The sequence below is a fragment of the Condylostylus longicornis genome, unplaced genomic scaffold, assembly GCF_029603195.1.
Source record: "Condylostylus longicornis isolate FDR11 unplaced genomic scaffold, ASM2960319v2 ptg000001l, whole genome shotgun sequence".
Classification (NCBI taxonomy): domain Eukaryota; kingdom Metazoa; phylum Arthropoda; class Insecta; order Diptera; family Dolichopodidae; genus Condylostylus; species Condylostylus longicornis.
Genome location: NW_026577970.1, coordinates 3,543,607 through 3,562,919, shown reverse-complemented (window position 1 = coordinate 3,562,919; position 19,313 = coordinate 3,543,607). Strand labels below are relative to the sequence as shown.

The window sequence follows — 19,313 nt, the reverse complement described above, 5'->3', positions numbered from 1 at the left end:
CAAACAAAAATGCACTTTAATATATACAATAACATTTAAGAAATTTTCGAATTCAAATTATAATTGAACAAATTTATGTTTATTTTATTTTTAAATTAAAAATTTTAGAATTTGAGACAAAAATTAATTTGATATTACTGTGTGATATAATTTAAAGGAAACAAAAAATAGTAAAAACTTCAAATATTCTTATATTATTCGTATTTTTAATTAAATTGTAGTATACAATAGATTTTCTTAGAAGAATAAAAATATTCTAGTATAAACGTAAGCTAAAAACTAAAATATACATAAATAGAAAACAAAAAAAAAATGAAAAATAAATTCAAATAAATAATTAATTAAAATGCAAAAAGGTTTTGAAGCGCTTCTAAATATTTGATATGTAATTATTATTATTTCTATATTAAGTTGTTATTTTTGTTTATCTTAATTTTAAATTAAATCTAAAAGTTTTTCATTTCATTAAATTTATTTACTTGATTCATTTTGGTAAAGCATTAAAAATTTAAAATTTCTTAATGGGAATGTGTAATTCAATTTGGAAATTTTTAAAATGTAGAATAATAAAATTTTGCAATTTTACAACTCATTAAAAAATGTAAAAAATAAAATTTTTGCAATTTTACAACTCATTAATTTTCATCTTACTGATCTTATCTAGTATCTTTTATCGAAAAAATACAACAATTTTTGAAATAAATTTCAATTAAATAAATTTCTTAAACATATTCTTATTTTTTTTTAAATATTGTATAATAATTTGTTTCATAGTTATATAAAAAAAAAATGTGGCCATTTATATTTTGTTATTTATAAAATAATTTTAATTATTAAGTAATAATATTATTAATTATTATAATTACATTTTAGTTTAGTTTCGATTTTCTGTGTTATATTTTAGAAATTCATTAATTCATTAATTTAAAAATAACATTTTTAATTCAATTTACAATTTACTTTTAATGTGTATAATAAAAGTTAATAAATAAAAAGAATTGTAAAATATACTTTCGGTTTCAATTCAAATACATACTACAAAGTTATAAAAATAAATTTTATTGGAAATATTATTACAAAATATAATATTGTTGTTCTAATATTATACTGAACTTATATAATTAATATACAGAATAAAATATACAAAAAATTATATAATTTTGATATAAATCAAATTTTTTTTTATTTTAATAATTTCTACTAAAGTAATTAGCAGAAAAGTTATTTAATAAAATAGATATCATTTAAAAAGATAAAGATTGGTACAATAACTATACAATTTCAAAACTAAATTTTTTATTTAATGTAGAAGAAAAATTAAAGGGCATTTAAGAAAAAGACAAATTTGACATCGACTTGAATTATTCAGCAATAAAACTTTAACTGCAAAATAAATAAAATTTTTTTAAGCCCAAAGTAAAAATTATGTTTGTTAATAATTTTTTTTTTTTAATTTACTACTTTATTTTACTTTTATTTTATTTTAATCTCAAATATAATATAAAATTTAAAATTAAATAAAATATGAAAATCAAAAATTTTCTTATATTTCTCTTTTCTTTTCAATACAATTTAAAAATTTGTTTGTAGAAAGTAAAATTTTGATAAGAAAGGATCGTGTTTATAAAAATTTGAGAAAAAAATTAAAAAAAAATTTAAAAAAAATATATATATTAATCATATATATATATAAATTAGTTAAATTAATCGTAATATATATGCATAATAATATATATTTATTAATAAAATTGTTGTTGTGGAAAAAATGAACCATAAAATTCCCTTTTAAAAAGTTGTAGTCAGTATAAGAAAATATAAAAAATATTTAAAAAAATAAACCGTACTTGAAGCAACTTTAAATAAAAACAAATTAAACATGCGTATTAACTTTATTGTAAAAAAAAAGGCAAAAAAAAATCATCACAAATAAAAATGCTTGAAATATTTTATGCTATTTGTTTTATTTTTCACTGAAAAGTATTTAAGATGCCCTTATGACAATAGAACAATATCGAAAGAACAAAATGATTAAATAATGAAATAAAGAACACTAAAATTGTTCCTCAAATCATTCTTATTAATTTAGATTTACTACTTATAATAAGGGTAGATTTATTATGATCGGCGAAGAGATCATAATAAGATCGGTGAATGACAGATTTAACAGCTAATTTGCTTAAAATTTAATTATTTTTAATTTTTATTGTAAAAAATCTTTTAAATTTCTGAAAAATCACTGTTTTAGAAATAATTTACTTTATATTGTTCTTACTTTTAAATAACTGTAATATTTCAAATTACAATTATTTATAAGTTATTGCCATTAATTTCATCAATTATCAAAAACTACTTAACTTCTTTTACAAAATAAGAAAATCTTTTAATATCTACTTTAGTCAAGAAAAATTTTCATTTATTAAATTGTTTGTTTGCATTTTGTCAGCACAATTCTTCCACTGAAAATCTATAAAACTGAAAAAAAAAACAGTGCTGAGAACAAAATATCTTCGCTGCAACAGTTGGTTTCTAATATGTCATGTACATATCCTCACATATCCTCACATATCCTTATATCCTAGTTCCAGACATGACGTTGAAAATTTATAAATTTACAAATTTTTTAAAGGTTTTAATTATAGTTTGTTAGGTTTTTCCTTTCTTAACGAATTAAAATTTTTCAGAAATTTTTAAGTGGTCTTATATTTAAAATTCGGTTGTTTTTTTTTATTAATGGCAGCACAAATTTAATGCAGTAAATAATACTGAAGCTCGTTTACGGTCTTAAATTCAAAAGCGCGCTGCATTTATACAACTTCGTAATATCTGCAAACTTAAACTCAATCATGCGCTGTTTACATTTCTACGAGATTGCGAAACTGAGAGTCGTACGAGATGTCGTTGTCGCGATTAAGTTTATATTGACAGAGACAGAAATTTAATTAAATATAAGTAGTCTAAAAAAATCTAGTTAATTTAACAATCTAAACGAGCTAAAATTTTTTGCATTGTTTTTTTCTTCATTTTTTTTAATTTTTCTTTAGAAATTATCTAAAGAATTATCCAAATTAAAAATGACGTTTGTCATTTAATTGTTATTGCATTTTGCAACGACAAAAATTCAATTTCCCGAATACCTGTTACTGTCGGTGTCGCAGGTATATAGGGCAAGGTATTTATTATCGGTGGATTGAATAATATTTTAATATTATTACCTGACTATTGCGACCTTTCATCTGTTTAAATCTGTTTAGAACTGTTTGAACGGCTTAGTTTTTATTTAGTGAGTTTATTAGTGATTTCTTTGTAATTTATTCAAAAAAAACATTGCACGATTTTATCTTCATTCAAGTTAATATATTTGAGTAAAATGGAGCTGAAGCTTGTTCACTCATTTCGAGAAAAATTATGTTCTTAAGTAAACTTAACTAATCCATTTCGAAAAATTGCCAGGAAAGTTAAATGGTGTAGAAGGTACATATGCTCACTTAAATAATTGTTGTCAAAGATACAAATCGTCAAAATATTTAGAACTAAAATTTGTACTAAAAATAATTTTCATAATGTTGAAAAATAGTTTTTGGATATTATCACAATAATATTATTTCGTGTAATATCATGAATATCATGTATTTATGATGTTTTTTGCAAACAAATTCTTTGTGAAGACTATTACAAAAGTTACTATTTTTTGGAATACATTGTAAATATTATTATGATTTCTAGCTTACCATGAACGTAAATTACGAAATGTAGGTAAAACTTTTCCAGTTGTTACCACCAGATGCAGTTGAAATAATTTTTTTTTTTATATCGTAAAATTTATTTTGTATTAATACACTGTCACTAGTTTAATATTTATGTCGTAAGAGGTCACTTCTATAAATTTATTATTTAAAATGTCAGAATTTTGATACACCCCTGGTTTTTCAATTAAGAATGTCAAATTCGGTTTCTTTTGACACATAAATTTTCATATGCAAGTGCAAGTCATTTACAAAAAACGAAATTTTTAAAAGTAAACTAAAATTGAAAGAATAAAATTTTTTAATGGCTATAACAGAAGTGGATGTAATTATTCCCGAAAAGGTAAACCTTGTAGAACTTTATTCTCAAAACAATATATAAAATAAAAGTAATATTGGATCATAAAAAAACATGCTTTTAATAGGAAGAAATTTTCGATTTAAAAACGCAGAAAGATGCTGCTCATAGTTCGCTCGAAGATTTAGATATTGAAGATTTGTACGTTCGCTATAAGGTATGTGTACCCTATTTACTATAATCAGTAAAAAGTTATATATTTGACGTCAATGTTAAAATTTTAGAAACTGCAAAAAACATTAGAATTTTTAGAGGTGCAAGAAGAATACATAAAAGATGAGCAAAGAAATCTAAAGAAGGAATATTTACACGCCCAGGAAGAAGTAAAGCGTATTCAATCTGTTCCATTAGTAATAGGACAATTTCTAGAAGCTGTTGATCAAAATACAGGAATAGTGGGATCAACTACAGGGTCAAATTACTATGTAAGGATACTTTCAACGATCGACCGAGAGCTGTTAAAACCTTCGGCGTCAGTAGCACTACATAAACACAGCAACGCATTAGTCGACGTTTTACCACCAGAAGCTGATAGCTCTATATCAATGTTGCAACCTGATGAAAAACCAGATGTTGGGTATGCTGATATTGGTGGAATGGATATGCAAAAACAAGAAATAAGGGAAGCCGTTGAACTTCCCTTAACACACTTTGAACTTTATAAACAGATAGGTATAGATCCACCACGGGGAGTTTTAATGTATGGCCCACCTGGATGCGGAAAAACTATGCTTGCAAAAGCAGTTGCGCATCATACTACAGCATCCTTTATTCGCGTTGTTGGTTCAGAATTTGTTCAGAAATATTTAGGTGAAGGACCCCGTATGGTACGTGACGTATTTCGATTGGCAAAAGAAAACGCTCCAGCGATCATATTCATTGATGAAATTGACGCTATCGCAACTAAACGGTTTGATGCTCAAACAGGAGCTGACAGAGAAGTTCAACGTATTTTATTAGAGCTTTTGAATCAAATGGATGGATTCGATCAAACGACCAATGTGAAAGTCATTATGGCTACAAATCGTGCAGATACTTTAGATCCTGCTTTATTACGTCCTGGACGTTTGGATAGAAAAATTGAATTCCCCTTACCAGACAGAAGACAAAAACGTTTGATTTTCTCAACAATTACATCAAAAATGAATTTAAGTGAAGATGTAGACTTAGAAGACTTCGTTGCTCGTCCCGATAAAATTTCAGGAGCCGATATTAATGCTATTTGTCAAGAAGCTGGTATGCATGCGGTTAGAGAAAACCGGTATATTGTTTTAGCTAAAGACTTTGAAAAAGGTTATAAAAATAATATAAAGAAAGATGAACAAGAACACGAGTTCTATAAATAAATATTTAAATTTCGTATTATGAGTTGATTTTTATATCCATGAGTGTAACAAATTTTGAAGTTAAATACAATATACTTAATATACATATAGCATTAATTATTGATGTGTTTAATAATAATTTTATAAAAATTAATTACTAAAAATTTTGTGAAATTCTCAAGGGCATATCATTTTTGTTGTATGATTAAATAGTAGAATTTGCATCAAAATATGCTTTCATGTAATAATTACATATATTAACATGATGAAAATTTAGAAAATCTTCGCTTGATTCTGCAATTTGGACTATTTGCTTGCTTTAAAGTCTTAGACTTTTTCAAATAAGGATCGTAATATTGTATCAAAATAAGCCGGTGATACTTATCCCTTCAAAACTTTTACCCACTTATAAATGGACACTAAAAGTCATTACAAATGTAATATTTTTAACAGAAATGGACAGTACGGACTTGAATTACAATTTATCAATTATATAACAATTGAATGTAAAATTTGGGCCCAATCCGTAATAATTGCATTAGTTATACATTTTTATTCTTAGACTGAATCTTGTAAATCAAATGCTTTGTCCAAGTAGTTAGTTTACATATGTATGTATTCTAGAATTCTGATTTCGAAGTTAATGAAAAGGTGAAATAGAAAGTCGAGTACAACAGGACCCTAATTTCGAAATTCCTCCCAAAAGTATGCAAAAAGCAATTTTTAGTAAACTGATGATTTTCACTTTGGTATGGAGTTTGTAATCACTTGAAGCAGTCGTCTCCAGTATCGACATACATATATGTATATATTCTTGCTCAGCGTAACATTCTACGTTGATTTAGCCATGTCCGTCTGTTCGATCGCGCGATAACTCAAAAACGAATAACGAAATTGGCACCAAACTTTCATAAGTTGTTTCTTTTGTACAAACGACGGCTGCTTTTATAATTGGACCAATTCGGACAACGGGTTCTGGTAGCTGTCATACAACTAATTTTAAATATTCGGAAAAATAATAAAGCCTGATTTATGAAACTTGGCAGTGATATGTCCAATTGTAGGTCGTATATGTACATTCTTGAAGTTTTGGTGGAATGGCTTGACAGGTTCGGGTGGTTGCCATGCTAGTCAAAGTGGTTTTTTTAAATATTTCAAAAACTAATAAAGATATTAATATCAAAATTTGCAACCTATCGATCTATATACGGTTTTTATACACTTCTTCAAATTCAATATATGTATTTTCAGCCAGTTTACTAAGTGCATTATGAAAGTTGTATACATATATTTCTGCAACTTTCATAGTTCTTTCACTTCTACAACTATATTGAATTTATATTGAATTTGTTTATAACTGTACTGAATTTATATTGAATTCGAAGAAGTGTATACAAACCATCGTGTATTCCTAAGTGATTTTATTCTCCAACAAAGTTAAAAAGTTTCCTCAAAGTCAACTCTCAAACTTTCAATTTAAACTTTAATTTAAATTTTTAAAGTTACAATTTGTTTTTGCTGTATAAAATAGTTTCATTTTGCGGTTTACATTTTACGTACATATGTACATATTATTATGTGAACATGCATATCTATGTAAGTATAAACAAAGTAGGTTTTAAATTTGACAAACCTTTAGAAAAAAAAATTTAATTGAATACTGAAATTTGATTTTCAATTTTTCTTTTTAATTTAATTTAAAAAAAGTTAAGATTGATATAAATCTTAGATCTTACGTCCATTCGGCAAAGGACCTATTATTTAGTTACCAAAGAAGATCAACTCAACTGAGTACGATAATGGGAGAAGCATCATAATGTACATATTAATGTGTAACATACATATGCACCACACATGTCATTCAAAGTCTTCGAAATAATTATTCAGAACCGTTTAAGGAGAAAAATAGAAGACACAATTTGTGAATAACAGATTTGTTTTAGAGTCAGTAGCGTCGATCAAGCAAATGCACTTCAAATCAAAATACATACATACATATGTATTTTGATTTGTATATGTATGTATGTATATACATACATATGTAATATCTCTTCACAAAGAGCAAAAAGAAGCTTAAAGAGAAAAAGGAACACCGAAAGTATAGTTAGATTAATCCAAGAAAAAATCTCCACTATATGACCTCGCAGCAATAGCGAAAATGAGTACGATATTCTTCACCCTCCAAAAGGAAGTCAAAAAGGCTTCTTTGCTATTCTTTACTATCATGCTGGACGATATATCCATACAAATCTGGTACTCACACAACATCTGAAAAATTCATAAATTAGCGTAATTACAGCCATATAAGGTGAATATAAATTAAAATATGTATATGAAAACAACAAAATTTATTTGACGCTATAGTTTTGAATTTCAGTCTTCAGCTCCACCAATGTGTATCATTGAAGTAAACCGTATGGCGTAAGTTTTATGTCAAAATATTTATTAATAATGAAGTAATTAACATTGGATTCGTTTTTAAAATATCAGCATATGTTCAATATGTACGAAGGTAAATAAAATATTTGATTAGATCAATTTAAAAAACAGAAAATAAATAAAAAAATAATAATTTATTCACGAGAATTAAAAAACAATTTATTATCCAAATTTTTTATTTATTTTCTATTATTTTTTTTATTGTTTAGCTCTTTAAATATTATTTATTTCTCATCACCCACTTTTACTTTTGATTTTTCTTTTTCTATTAAAATATTAACATTCACAATACAAAATGGGTGTTACTAAAAGTAGTGTCCATTTTTTTTTATTCGTTTGTTGTTTGTTTTTTGGAAAATTATAGTGACTTATTATTGACTTTGGTTTATCTTTATTAATATATATGTTATTATTTATTATACATATGTGTGTGTGTTCAAATATGTAAGATATTCATATGTATGTATGTATTTATATGAGAAAAAATTATTGAAATTCGTTCTACTTTTTTTTTAACCAAAAATTTTATCGGATAAGAGAAGAGGTCAAAGATTTTTAAATGTAATCATACTGACTGCTATATGTACATACAGGTATACGTGTATGTTCGTAAAATAAATTCAGTTTAGTTAGTTAATGTTTATTTATTTCAATAATTATGTTTTTCTACAGTATGTTACCACTACATTGTGCCACTTTATATACTTACACTACTACTAATGAACATTGTTATTAACAAACTTTAAGATTGATTTTTAATTAATCTTCAATTTTTCTATAAATTTCTTATTAATTTCTAATATAAACGTGTGTTTGTATTATTTATTTCTTTGAAGAGTTCATTGGTTTGCCTTGCCTTGCGCTTATAGTGATATTATTTATATATTATTTACTTTAAATTTTCTTGTATATTATGTTTTGTGTGTAGGTTGGTACTTTTTTTCTTATGATTATTCTTTTTTTTAAATTAATAAATGATAAGAAATTGAAAAAAAAATTGATTACTTGCGAGAAAGAAAAAAGTAATTTTTTTTTCTCATTTTTACCATTATTTTTCAATATTGGTAACTGTTGTGTATTTCACTAATTATTTTTCGATTAAACAAGTTAAAAAAAAAATTCGTTGGGGGAAAATTTAAAAAAAAAATTATAATTTTATATAATTAGTAATTTTTGAAGAGTTGATTATAGAAATTTTTTCAATGTTTCCTACTGTGTTTAACCAAAGATATTTTTTTTAGTGTTATTTATGTACATTCATGTATACAAGTATTATATTTACCTATATATGTCTGTATATACGATATTTATAGGAATAATTTATTTTTTTATAAAATTATCGTAAATTTCTATACGCAAAATATTGTTAGTTTATTTGGTTTTTTCTGTCTTAGATTCTGGAAAATCAAACGAAGTTGGATAAAATAATTACACATATGTATATATAGCAAAATATTTTATTAACATTTTTTTGATATTGTTTTAAAATTAATAATATAAAATTCTTTTATCAAGTTAGGATTGATTAATTTTCAATTCAAAAATTAATTAATTTTTCAAGAAGACCGAATTGCATATATGCAACCATTCGAGTTAGATTAATGTTTTTTTGAAGAAAACCAGAATTTCTTGGTATAGTAACTTAGATTAAAAAAATTTTAGTTTAATTATCAAAAAAAAATCTATACTTATTATGCTATTAATTCGATCACCTTCATTTTGGAAAGTTTGTTATGAAAACCTCCGCGAAGGTTTCTAAAAAAAAACTAATGTTTAAAAGTTACTGCTAAAAAATATATTTTTTCAGGTCTCGGCGAGATTGTACATAAATTTTGTTTCTGTAGTTTTTTGGAAATCAGTATTGTAAATCTCAGACAAAGATATTCAGAAAAAATATTTTTATTAGGAAGAAGCTCCAGTCTTGATAATGAAAACTAAAATTCTCCCCCTTCTAAGACTATAAAATTTGTTGAACATTTACAGGAAATTTGCAAATTTTGGTCTTTTTTACCGACCGTATTGTGTATACAATTGGTAGGTCATGTGATGGCGACAAATTTAGCATATCGAGTTTTCGGTGGGAATGCACTTTTCCATAGTAGGGAAGTGTAAATAAACTATTTTTAGCAACCTGCCGGTCTGTCAATCTGTCGGTATGTCGGTCTGTCGGTCTGTGTGTGCACGCGTGTATCTCAAGTTCGGCTGAACCCATTTTCATGAAATTGTATATGTAAGTTTATTTCGACCATGGCACGGATTGAGCAGCTTTTGGGATATATCAGGGCTCGAAAACTGATCTGCGGGCCGATTTTACATTTTTCACCATATCTACGGAACGAATTGGTGGAATTTCTTGAAATTTGGTATTTGAGATCTGGTTACCCAAACTAACAGGCAAGTATTTCAGAGAATTCGGGTAGCACAGAGCGAAACTCTACTATGAGCCAAATTTACATTTTTCTAGGTATGTTAACTATAAGCTTACAATTGTCCTAAAAATTGGTATTTAACAGACATTTTTTTAATATTCTGTAACAATTTCACTTAACTAGACAATACACATTGCGGTCGATTATGTGCTGACCACTATATGTGCAGGATATGTAGATATACTAGAAAATTGTTACTTGTGAAAGAAATTGTGAGGGCGAAAAATAGTAGAAAATAAAAAATGGGGAATATTGAAATCTTTGTAAAGTTTGAATGCATGAATTTCTAAAAGTACATGAATAAGCATATAAAATGGTATATAGACAACAATATTATATAGGTATATAAATAAATGTTGGTTTGAAACTTTTATATTTTTTGGAACGGAAGTGATAAGCAAAAAAACTTAGGCATTTGAAAATTTTTTGAGATTTTCTTAATATTCTAATATCTCGAGAACTATTGGGATTCGGTGGCCACTCCGAAAAAAAAGGTTTACTCATTTTTGATTCTTCAATCAATGATATATATTGTTGCAATTTCTTGCCGTACTCCACTTGGCTGCTTCCACTTGACTTTTTCGATTTCAACTTTCAATTTCAGAAGTAATTGAGTTAAATATGCGATGACCAGCTTGTCGTATAGTTTTTTCTATATATTAAATTTTAAAGGTTATTGATATTTGCTCTTTATTTTTACATGTTATTCAATATCGAATAATGGATATATGAGTAATTTTCTTATTATGTAACGTTTGCAATTTTATATGTATATTTAATATGTATATTAGCTATAAAATAATTATAATTCTTATAGTAAACTAGCCAGAATTTGGTTCCTTTGGCTAAAAGGACGGTGGCACAACTAGTTAGTCAGACACATTGTTGTATATACCCATCTGAACTACCATGTTATGTCTTCTTAATTTCTTGTTAATTTCTTGTTATATTTAAAATTTTTCACATTAATTGAACACTATAACTTATAATCACTTTGTTTTTGGGAATTTCAAACTCCAATATATAATTTTTCTATACAATAAAAATCAATGATAAACTTTTAAGTTTTACGGGGTTTAATCCAAATTATTTTTTTTGTCTCTCTCATACTAATAAATTCTAAACCTTTTACTAGCTTTCCATTATTTCACTTCCTCTTTCGTCCTCAGAAAATGATGACGATTTTGCTAGACCATCTGATAACTGCATTTCTGTCTAAATTATGATTGTTGCAGCTCTTCGTGCAATATTAATTTGCATGATAATTTGATGCTTGTCCTAAGCAATTCGTCTGATTATTAAAAAAATTAATAAAATAAATTTTAGGTTTGTTGAATTTTTGTGTAAAATAAGAAAGTAAATAAACTATGACTATTTAAGAATACTATATGAGCACTAATATATTGTAAAATTCTATTGTTAACCGGTTATTCTGCAATATTTCAAAATGCGTTTTTAATCGAGCATTTCTTCTTCGTCTGCTAATCCACTACTGGATGTTTGCGATTACATTTCTTAAGCTTTCCTTATTTTGTGCGGTGTATACTTGTTGCCCGATTGTTTGTAGGCCAGTTTATTGCCTGATGTTTCGCAGCCACGACATTTGTTTTCGTCTAACGCGCCTTTTGCCTTCTATTTTACCTTGCAGGATTAATTGCAGAATATGGTATTTTTCGTTGCGCTTTAAATGACCTTAGTAAGCTGCCTTCCGATATTTAATTGTTAATAACAGCTGACGGTCACCATTTATTCTGCTCAAAATTTCTCTGTTATAAACTCTATCTGCCCACTGTTCAGAACTGCTCAGAATACGACTGCTCAGATAAATATCTCGGTTATAAATTTTTTTTATATTTTATAAAATTGTTACGGTCGTACTCAAGTCGGCATTTAATTTCCATATCTGAGTCCAAGTTCTCGTTCAACCAACATTCTAAATATATAAATCTTGGAACTCTCTCAATCGTTTTACTGTTCATGGCTAAAGCTACGCTGTCGTGTGAGTTGGTTCTTGATATAAACATGAAGTTAATTTTGGAGGTGTTAATCATTTATTAATTGAGCATTTAAGAATAATTATTATTGTGCCTCGAATATTTTATGAAAAAAAATGATTAAAACATGAATCTGGTTAACAATTTAAAAATGTAATTTACATTATTTATGAATAAATTTAATTTTAAATAAAAAGAAAATCTTTTTATTATTATTTTAAACAAACAGAAAAAAAAAAACATTTCGATATTAAATTTAATGGTTAATATTTAAATATTTAACCTAAATTTTATTAACTGCTATTTATTGTCACCTATGGATATCTTTTGAACAATATTTAATTTATCATAATATAAAAATCGTTATCATTAATGTTAAAATAACAGAGATTTCTATAATAATACAAAATAATAATTATTAATATGATTAACTGTAATTAATATGTAAATTTGCCTTTACAAAAAAAAAATATCAGTTAGCAATAAACTAATAATCATAACAATGATCTGGTTTAAAAATATACGAATATATTTAAAATTTTTTGACTCTATAATAATTCTGATAAAAATGAAGTTTTCCTACATCTTTTTATCTCTTAATTTTTCAAAGCATATTAATGCTGAATTTTACATTCATATAATATATGAATATATTATGTATGTACATCATTGATACATGTATATAGATAATCCATCCTTATTTCTTTTCCCACAAAAATATCTCCACCTAAAATAATTTTTTATATGAATTTAACTTGGTATTCATAGACATTTTAACCTTTTACGCATTCACACAACAACATAGTTTAACCTTTTTTCATTTTTAAATTTATACATACATACACACATATACAATACGCTAGCTGTATTAAGTCGTTGATTAAAAAACTCATAATTAAATACATAATTGTGCTATGTTATTTATTTATTGACAAATTTATTAATAAATACCAAATTTACGATATTGCCAATAGTCAATTCTCCATTTTTAATTTTTTATTTTATTTTTTAATATAACAAATAAATGCCCACAAAATTTTAAAAATATTAAAAAAATAAATGATAGTATGTATGTATGTATAAAAATTATTCACACTATTGTTATTTTAAAAAAGTAAACACAAAAGTAAATAATTATATGGAAATTTGTGTTTTTATAATACAGACGTGGCCAATTAGAAATGTAAATTTTTTGGAAAGTTAGCCAAAGTATGTCTCACTTTAGTGAAATTTATCACTTTTCCAATAAGATTTGTAATTTTTTTCTATTAAATTTTAAAATTTCTAATAAACTGAAGACAATTTGGTGGCATTTAAAATTAAGTGAATGATTAATGGGCAGAAAATTTTGTGTAAAGTAACGAGCACAACTATGGACACTATAGTACTTGATTGTACAATTATTGACACTATAGTACTTTTCGAGTATTTATAATTATTAGTTTCGAAAACTGATTACTAATTTTAGTTATTTGATATTTTCATAATTTTTTTTATTATGTAAGTTTTAATTTGTTAGGAGGCTTTTATCTTTAAAAAATATATGCAGAATATCGTCGGTATTATTGAAAAGTTTTTGTGTTTCGATAAAAATGCATTTGAAAATGTACAGAATAATGTCAATTTGCAGATACGTGTAAAATTTACAACGCCATTTTTCCCAAAATACAAATATTAAGATATTAATAATTCAGAGTTACGTGGGTTTTTTTTTATAAAGATAATTTAAACAATTCTGAATTTTTCTCTAAATATAACTCAAAATTCTTAAAAAAGCAGTTTTGTGACTCTTCCATAATACCGACTATATAACAGAGAACTTAATAATATGTAGAAAAATAGTGAAAATTCTTAAGAACTTTAATATGTAAATTTTGTATTTTAATTGTAATTGTTGGTTTTTTTGACTAAATAAATGCGTAATTTTATACTTATATAAATAAAATTATTATAAGTAAATAATAAAATAGGGATGTTAATAAAAGTTATATTTTTATAATTGACATATAGATATGTAATGAAACTACATACAATTATGTCAATAGTTTCACACCCTTGTCAATAATAAATAAAGTTGGGTCAAACCAATGGTTTGTATTGTAGCACTTTTCCCCTTCAACAATTAGTGAAAATACTGCTTTTAAATACATATACATAGACTATCTACCACACTATTAAAAATATTTTTTTTTCATATACAAAACTATTTCTAGGATTGCATATATTTAGGATTAAAGATTTATGCATTCTTCGAAATAAAGCAAAAATTAATTTAAAGCGGACTTAACATAATACTAGATTTTAATTGTTAATTGCGTGAGTTAAGACAAATAATTATATTTTTTAATATCATGAAATTTTCCGTTAGCCTCTTGTGTTTATAGAAATTTGAAAAAACTTGCGGTTTCTTCTAAGAAATAAACTATTTATTAGTATCTAAAAATGCTAAAATTTCAGGCTCCTACAACCTGGGGTCTAGAAGACAAACAACATCAAAAATTTGTAAAAAACGGATTAGAAATAAATCTGCCTTTCTGCGTTAGCAAAATTTGAAAAATGCTTATAGATCCATTGCAACAAATAGTTAAAAAAGGCCATTTTCAGGGTTTTCGGGGGTTATAGCTTTTAGAGGTGGTGAGATAGGTTAAAATTTTGTACTACGAAAATAAGTTTCTAGTAAAGATCTATGTACATATAAAATTTTCAGCTTTCTACTCGTATCTTCAAGGGTGTAGAAGTTTTGTAAACATGTCCACGGACGGACGAACAGACGGACAGAGTGAAACTAATAAGCACTTTTTTTCAAAAAATTTTTGGAAAAGTGCTAAAACCGAAACACATAATTCTTATTCATTGAGTAAAAATTTGAAATACAGAATGGCGTCCATTGTTATTCATATAGTTGTTTATCTTTTATTCTTGATTTAATTTGGTAAATACTTGACCTAATCTTTAACTAGTGGGCCTCCATTAATGCTCGTATTTCCGGAAAAACATTTATGTACCTACTAAACGAAATCTTTCAAAAATATTGTTGCAATAATTTCGTTTTGTCTGTACCTATTTAAAAAAAAAATAACAACAAAATCAATACAAAAGTTCCATATTTAAACCTACATAGATTTTTTTAATAAAAAAAATTCAAATCTTAGACCTATGTATGTATATATGCATATGTGTATATATGTATATACGCATGGAAATATTTTCCGCCATGGGGAATTTTTATTGAAAATAAATAAAAGGAAAAAGAAAATTTAAAATAAAATAAAGGTAAAAGAAAAAAAACAAAATGAAAAATAAAAAAAATAACATTAAAAAAATTAAAATATATTGATAAATAATGATAATTAAATAATTTCATTTTTATTTTTTTAAATTATGTTAAAATGAATGAAATTTTTTTTTCTTGATTTTTTTTAAATAGAATTATAAATTAATGAATATTAATTTAAAAATAAATTCATATTGTATTTATTCGGTGAGAAAATTTAAGTGGGCAAGAAATCACATTTAGTAATTTATTTAATTTTCTAATTTTAGACGTTCAAATAGTTAAATGAAGGGAGTGTGACTTTTACTAGGGATTATTATTGCTTTTACTATAGCTACTGTTGTAACAAAATCGTTGTAGATTTTGTTGCTCATAATTTTTCAAATGTGTCTTGAAGTGTTTAAGTCAAGATAGTTTTAATTAATTATTTTAAATGGCACTGCAGTAGTGTTATATAAAAATTAGTCTGTGTTTTTTGTCGCCATTTTTGAGTATTTTTTTTGTTGAACACATTGAAAATAGTATAGGTTTTAAAAATATTATAGTATATTATAAGATATAAACGAAATTATTGAGAAACTATTATTGTTGTTAATATTGGGAAAACCAAGTTGGTGGCTAGAAGGAATAATTCTAAAATTCTAATTTGAGAAATTTTAGTGCCGGTATAGCATTGCTATTTAATTGTGGAACTGATTCTAGTTTACATTCACACAGCCCCCAAATTTGGTTACCATTTCATGTAATATTTAGACGACGATTTTTAAGAATAATTATATCTCTAATTATTTTTCTTTTTAAAATGTGTACAATTCGTCAATATGTATAGGAAATTTAATTTTATTTAACATAAAATTAACAAATACAGTGTTGCAATCTTGACATTCATAAGATCTATTTGCCCCTTGTATACACAGTGTAAATCTATATACTATTCTATTAAGGTATTTTAATTTTTGTAAATTCTAATGTATATCTACATCATCTTCGCAAATTTCGGATTTGTACGTATTGGTTTGGTACCAATGTTATCAAAATTATCAACTTTATGAATTTAAATTATTTGTTACTGGAAAAGAATTTGTTTTAGTGTTATAACTTAGGAGTAAATTCTGTACATAATAAACAAAGAAATAAAAATAAATGTTTTTGAGTTGTTAAAATTATTCTAATTTTATACTTTCCTAAATCTGTTATAATTTTAAGCGAAATTTCAAAACTAACAAACCGGAAGCCGAATAAAACTACAAAATTTACGAATTTATTAAAATATAATATACAGTACAAATGATAAAAAAAAATTTAAAACATTTTGCGATTAATAGGAAAAACCTACAAAATTCATAAAAACTAAAAATATACTGCAATATTTTGGAAAATTATGATGTTTCTGTTAGTTTACATTTCTACCTATGCCCGTTTCGTAATGAATATAGCTAGTAAAGAAAAAAAATTTTCAAATTATTTCTCCACAAGTTGAAAGGCGTTTTTCCACAAGCTTTTTATTAGTCAAAAGAAACAAACATTAATTTGTTTTTTGACCCGGCTTTGTTAGTTTTTTATACAATTCAGTTTGCATAGTTTTAGGGTGCAAAATATGATGATTTTGATGGTAAAAAATTATTGTATACGAACGTTAATATCTGCTTCTTTTTGCTGTTATCAATAGAACTAAGCAAATATTTTTAGTATTAGTTGACCTTTAAATACAATTAAATATTTGCATTCAATTCAAAAAATGTTTTGTTCTCCGTATACATAAATTACAAATCAGTGACGTCATTGAAGTTTGCAAATCTACCGAAAACGATCTTGATTTAGATTTGTTTTCTATAAATTTCAAGATTATGCACGTATTTCAGCTGTAGTAATTTTTTCCCTTCCCATTTAAGGTTTAGTATTATTTTTATATAGAGAAACCGTCTAAATTTTAAAAATGAGTAAAACAATGGGAAAAAGTCCGAATACGTGTATGTGCGTATACTGATTTAAAAAATTTACACAAGCACACATAAACATTTTCATGATGCTTCATTTCCCATTTAATTTTTATTTATTTAATAAAAATCATAAATTTTCAACTTATGAATAAACATAATTTTTTTTTTTTGAAAAAACAAGGAAAAAAAGTGTGATTTTTCTATCCAATTTTTAAACAAAAACAGTAAAATATTTATATATTTTTTTTTCATGAATTTATGAATAGAATGTGCCCACACTGTGCCCACTTTATCAACATTTTATAAAATAAACTATTACAGGTTGTCTATTACACATATTTAACTGAGATTGACTGACTACTAAATTTTTATATATATATTTTTTCCATTGAAATATTAGAAATTTTAAAGATTCAAAAGAAAAAGAAAACGTTCTCTCTATAAAACATAAAAGGCTATTAGAGGTGAGAAGTAATAAAATTGTCATCAATTTTGAAGAGCATTTATTACCTTAATGTGACATCAATGGAGAACATTTTATAATATTATGTATAATTAATATTTTGGATTTTGTATAGTTGTAATATTTTGATTTTGTAAGGTGTGAGCACGCATACTTAAGTTTAAACATACATCTGGTCAAAAAAATAAAATTTATTGTTAAAAAAAGACATAGAGTAGAAACTGAATTTAGATAAAATAAATGATCGAAAACATTATTTGCCTCCTATCGTTAAATTTAAATGATGAAGTTATTTGGAATACAAACAATAAATTTAAGTGGTTGACCAAACTGTATAGCTGCATATTAGTGTTAATTGCATAAATAAGAAACAATATTAAAAGTGTGCTTATTGCAAACAAATAACAATTTTATTAAAAGCAGAATTTAACTCTAGACAAAAAACCCCAATTTTAACAACTGAATTAGATAATTAATATGACGTTATACATTAAATTATTATAATATTATCAGTACCTTCGGGGCTGTCAGAGACATTATCGGACTTTTTTGTGTTATTAGATATTTTTACAGAATATCCAAAAGCAAATACATACTTCTAGGCATTGGAAATATTAATTTGGTGAAATTATAAACAACTGCAATTACAAGCATTTAATAAGATTCATTAAAAAATTTTCAAGTAAATGGTCTAACTGCTCTCCCGGTGAGAATAAAATTACATCAGATTCAACATATAATTTGCGATGCCTTTTAATTTATCACTGGACCAGAAGATAGACGGAGAAAGGGATGAGTTAAAGTTTAGAATTAATAAAAACAATCAAAATCACTTCTCATCTTTACAAATTGGCTTGGATTTGCAATATAAAACTGAATGAGTTCGTACGGTTGCAAAAAAAACATGCAATTACTTTTAATATTTCCGATACTTTTATTAGCATAACGTAAAAATTATTAAATATTTTTTGCCCAAAACAACAATTTTTTTTATTTTTCGTGTATATAGGAAAGTTTGTTTCATAATACAAAAAATATATGATAGTGAGCCCTGTGAAATGTCGAAAAGAAAAAACTTCAAACGACAACTCGATAATTAATACTACATTAATAGGTTTCCAAGCATTTCAGAGCTTAGCATTATTTTAAAATGAGTTTTTGCAATAAAACATATAAATGGATTAGGTTTGGCAACTTTGGTTCATCGTTCAACTTATCGTTAATTAAAGAAACTCTGATTATTTTCTCCAAATTAAATTTTTCCTTACATCAAGTTTATAATTATTGCATATTATGTATTATAAATATATATTATACATTTTAAGAGGCTTCTATTTAAACAAAGCAT

The 19,313-nt window shown here is 25.3% G+C and overlaps 1 protein-coding gene across 1 annotated transcript; it reads left to right on the top strand.

Annotated features, from left to right (window-relative positions):
• Positions 1 to 3,936: 3,936 nt before the first annotated feature.
• LOC129611193 (26S proteasome regulatory subunit 6B) lies at positions 3,937 to 5,530 on the top strand. Its single transcript, XM_055524224.1, has 3 exons — positions 3,937 to 4,086; positions 4,169 to 4,258; positions 4,326 to 5,530. The coding sequence occupies exons 1-3, from the start codon at positions 4,048 to 4,050 to the stop codon at positions 5,445 to 5,447; spliced, it is 1,251 nt and encodes a 416-aa protein (XP_055380199.1). The 5' UTR covers positions 3,937 to 4,047; the 3' UTR covers positions 5,448 to 5,530.
• Positions 5,531 to 19,313: the final 13,783 nt, after the last annotated feature.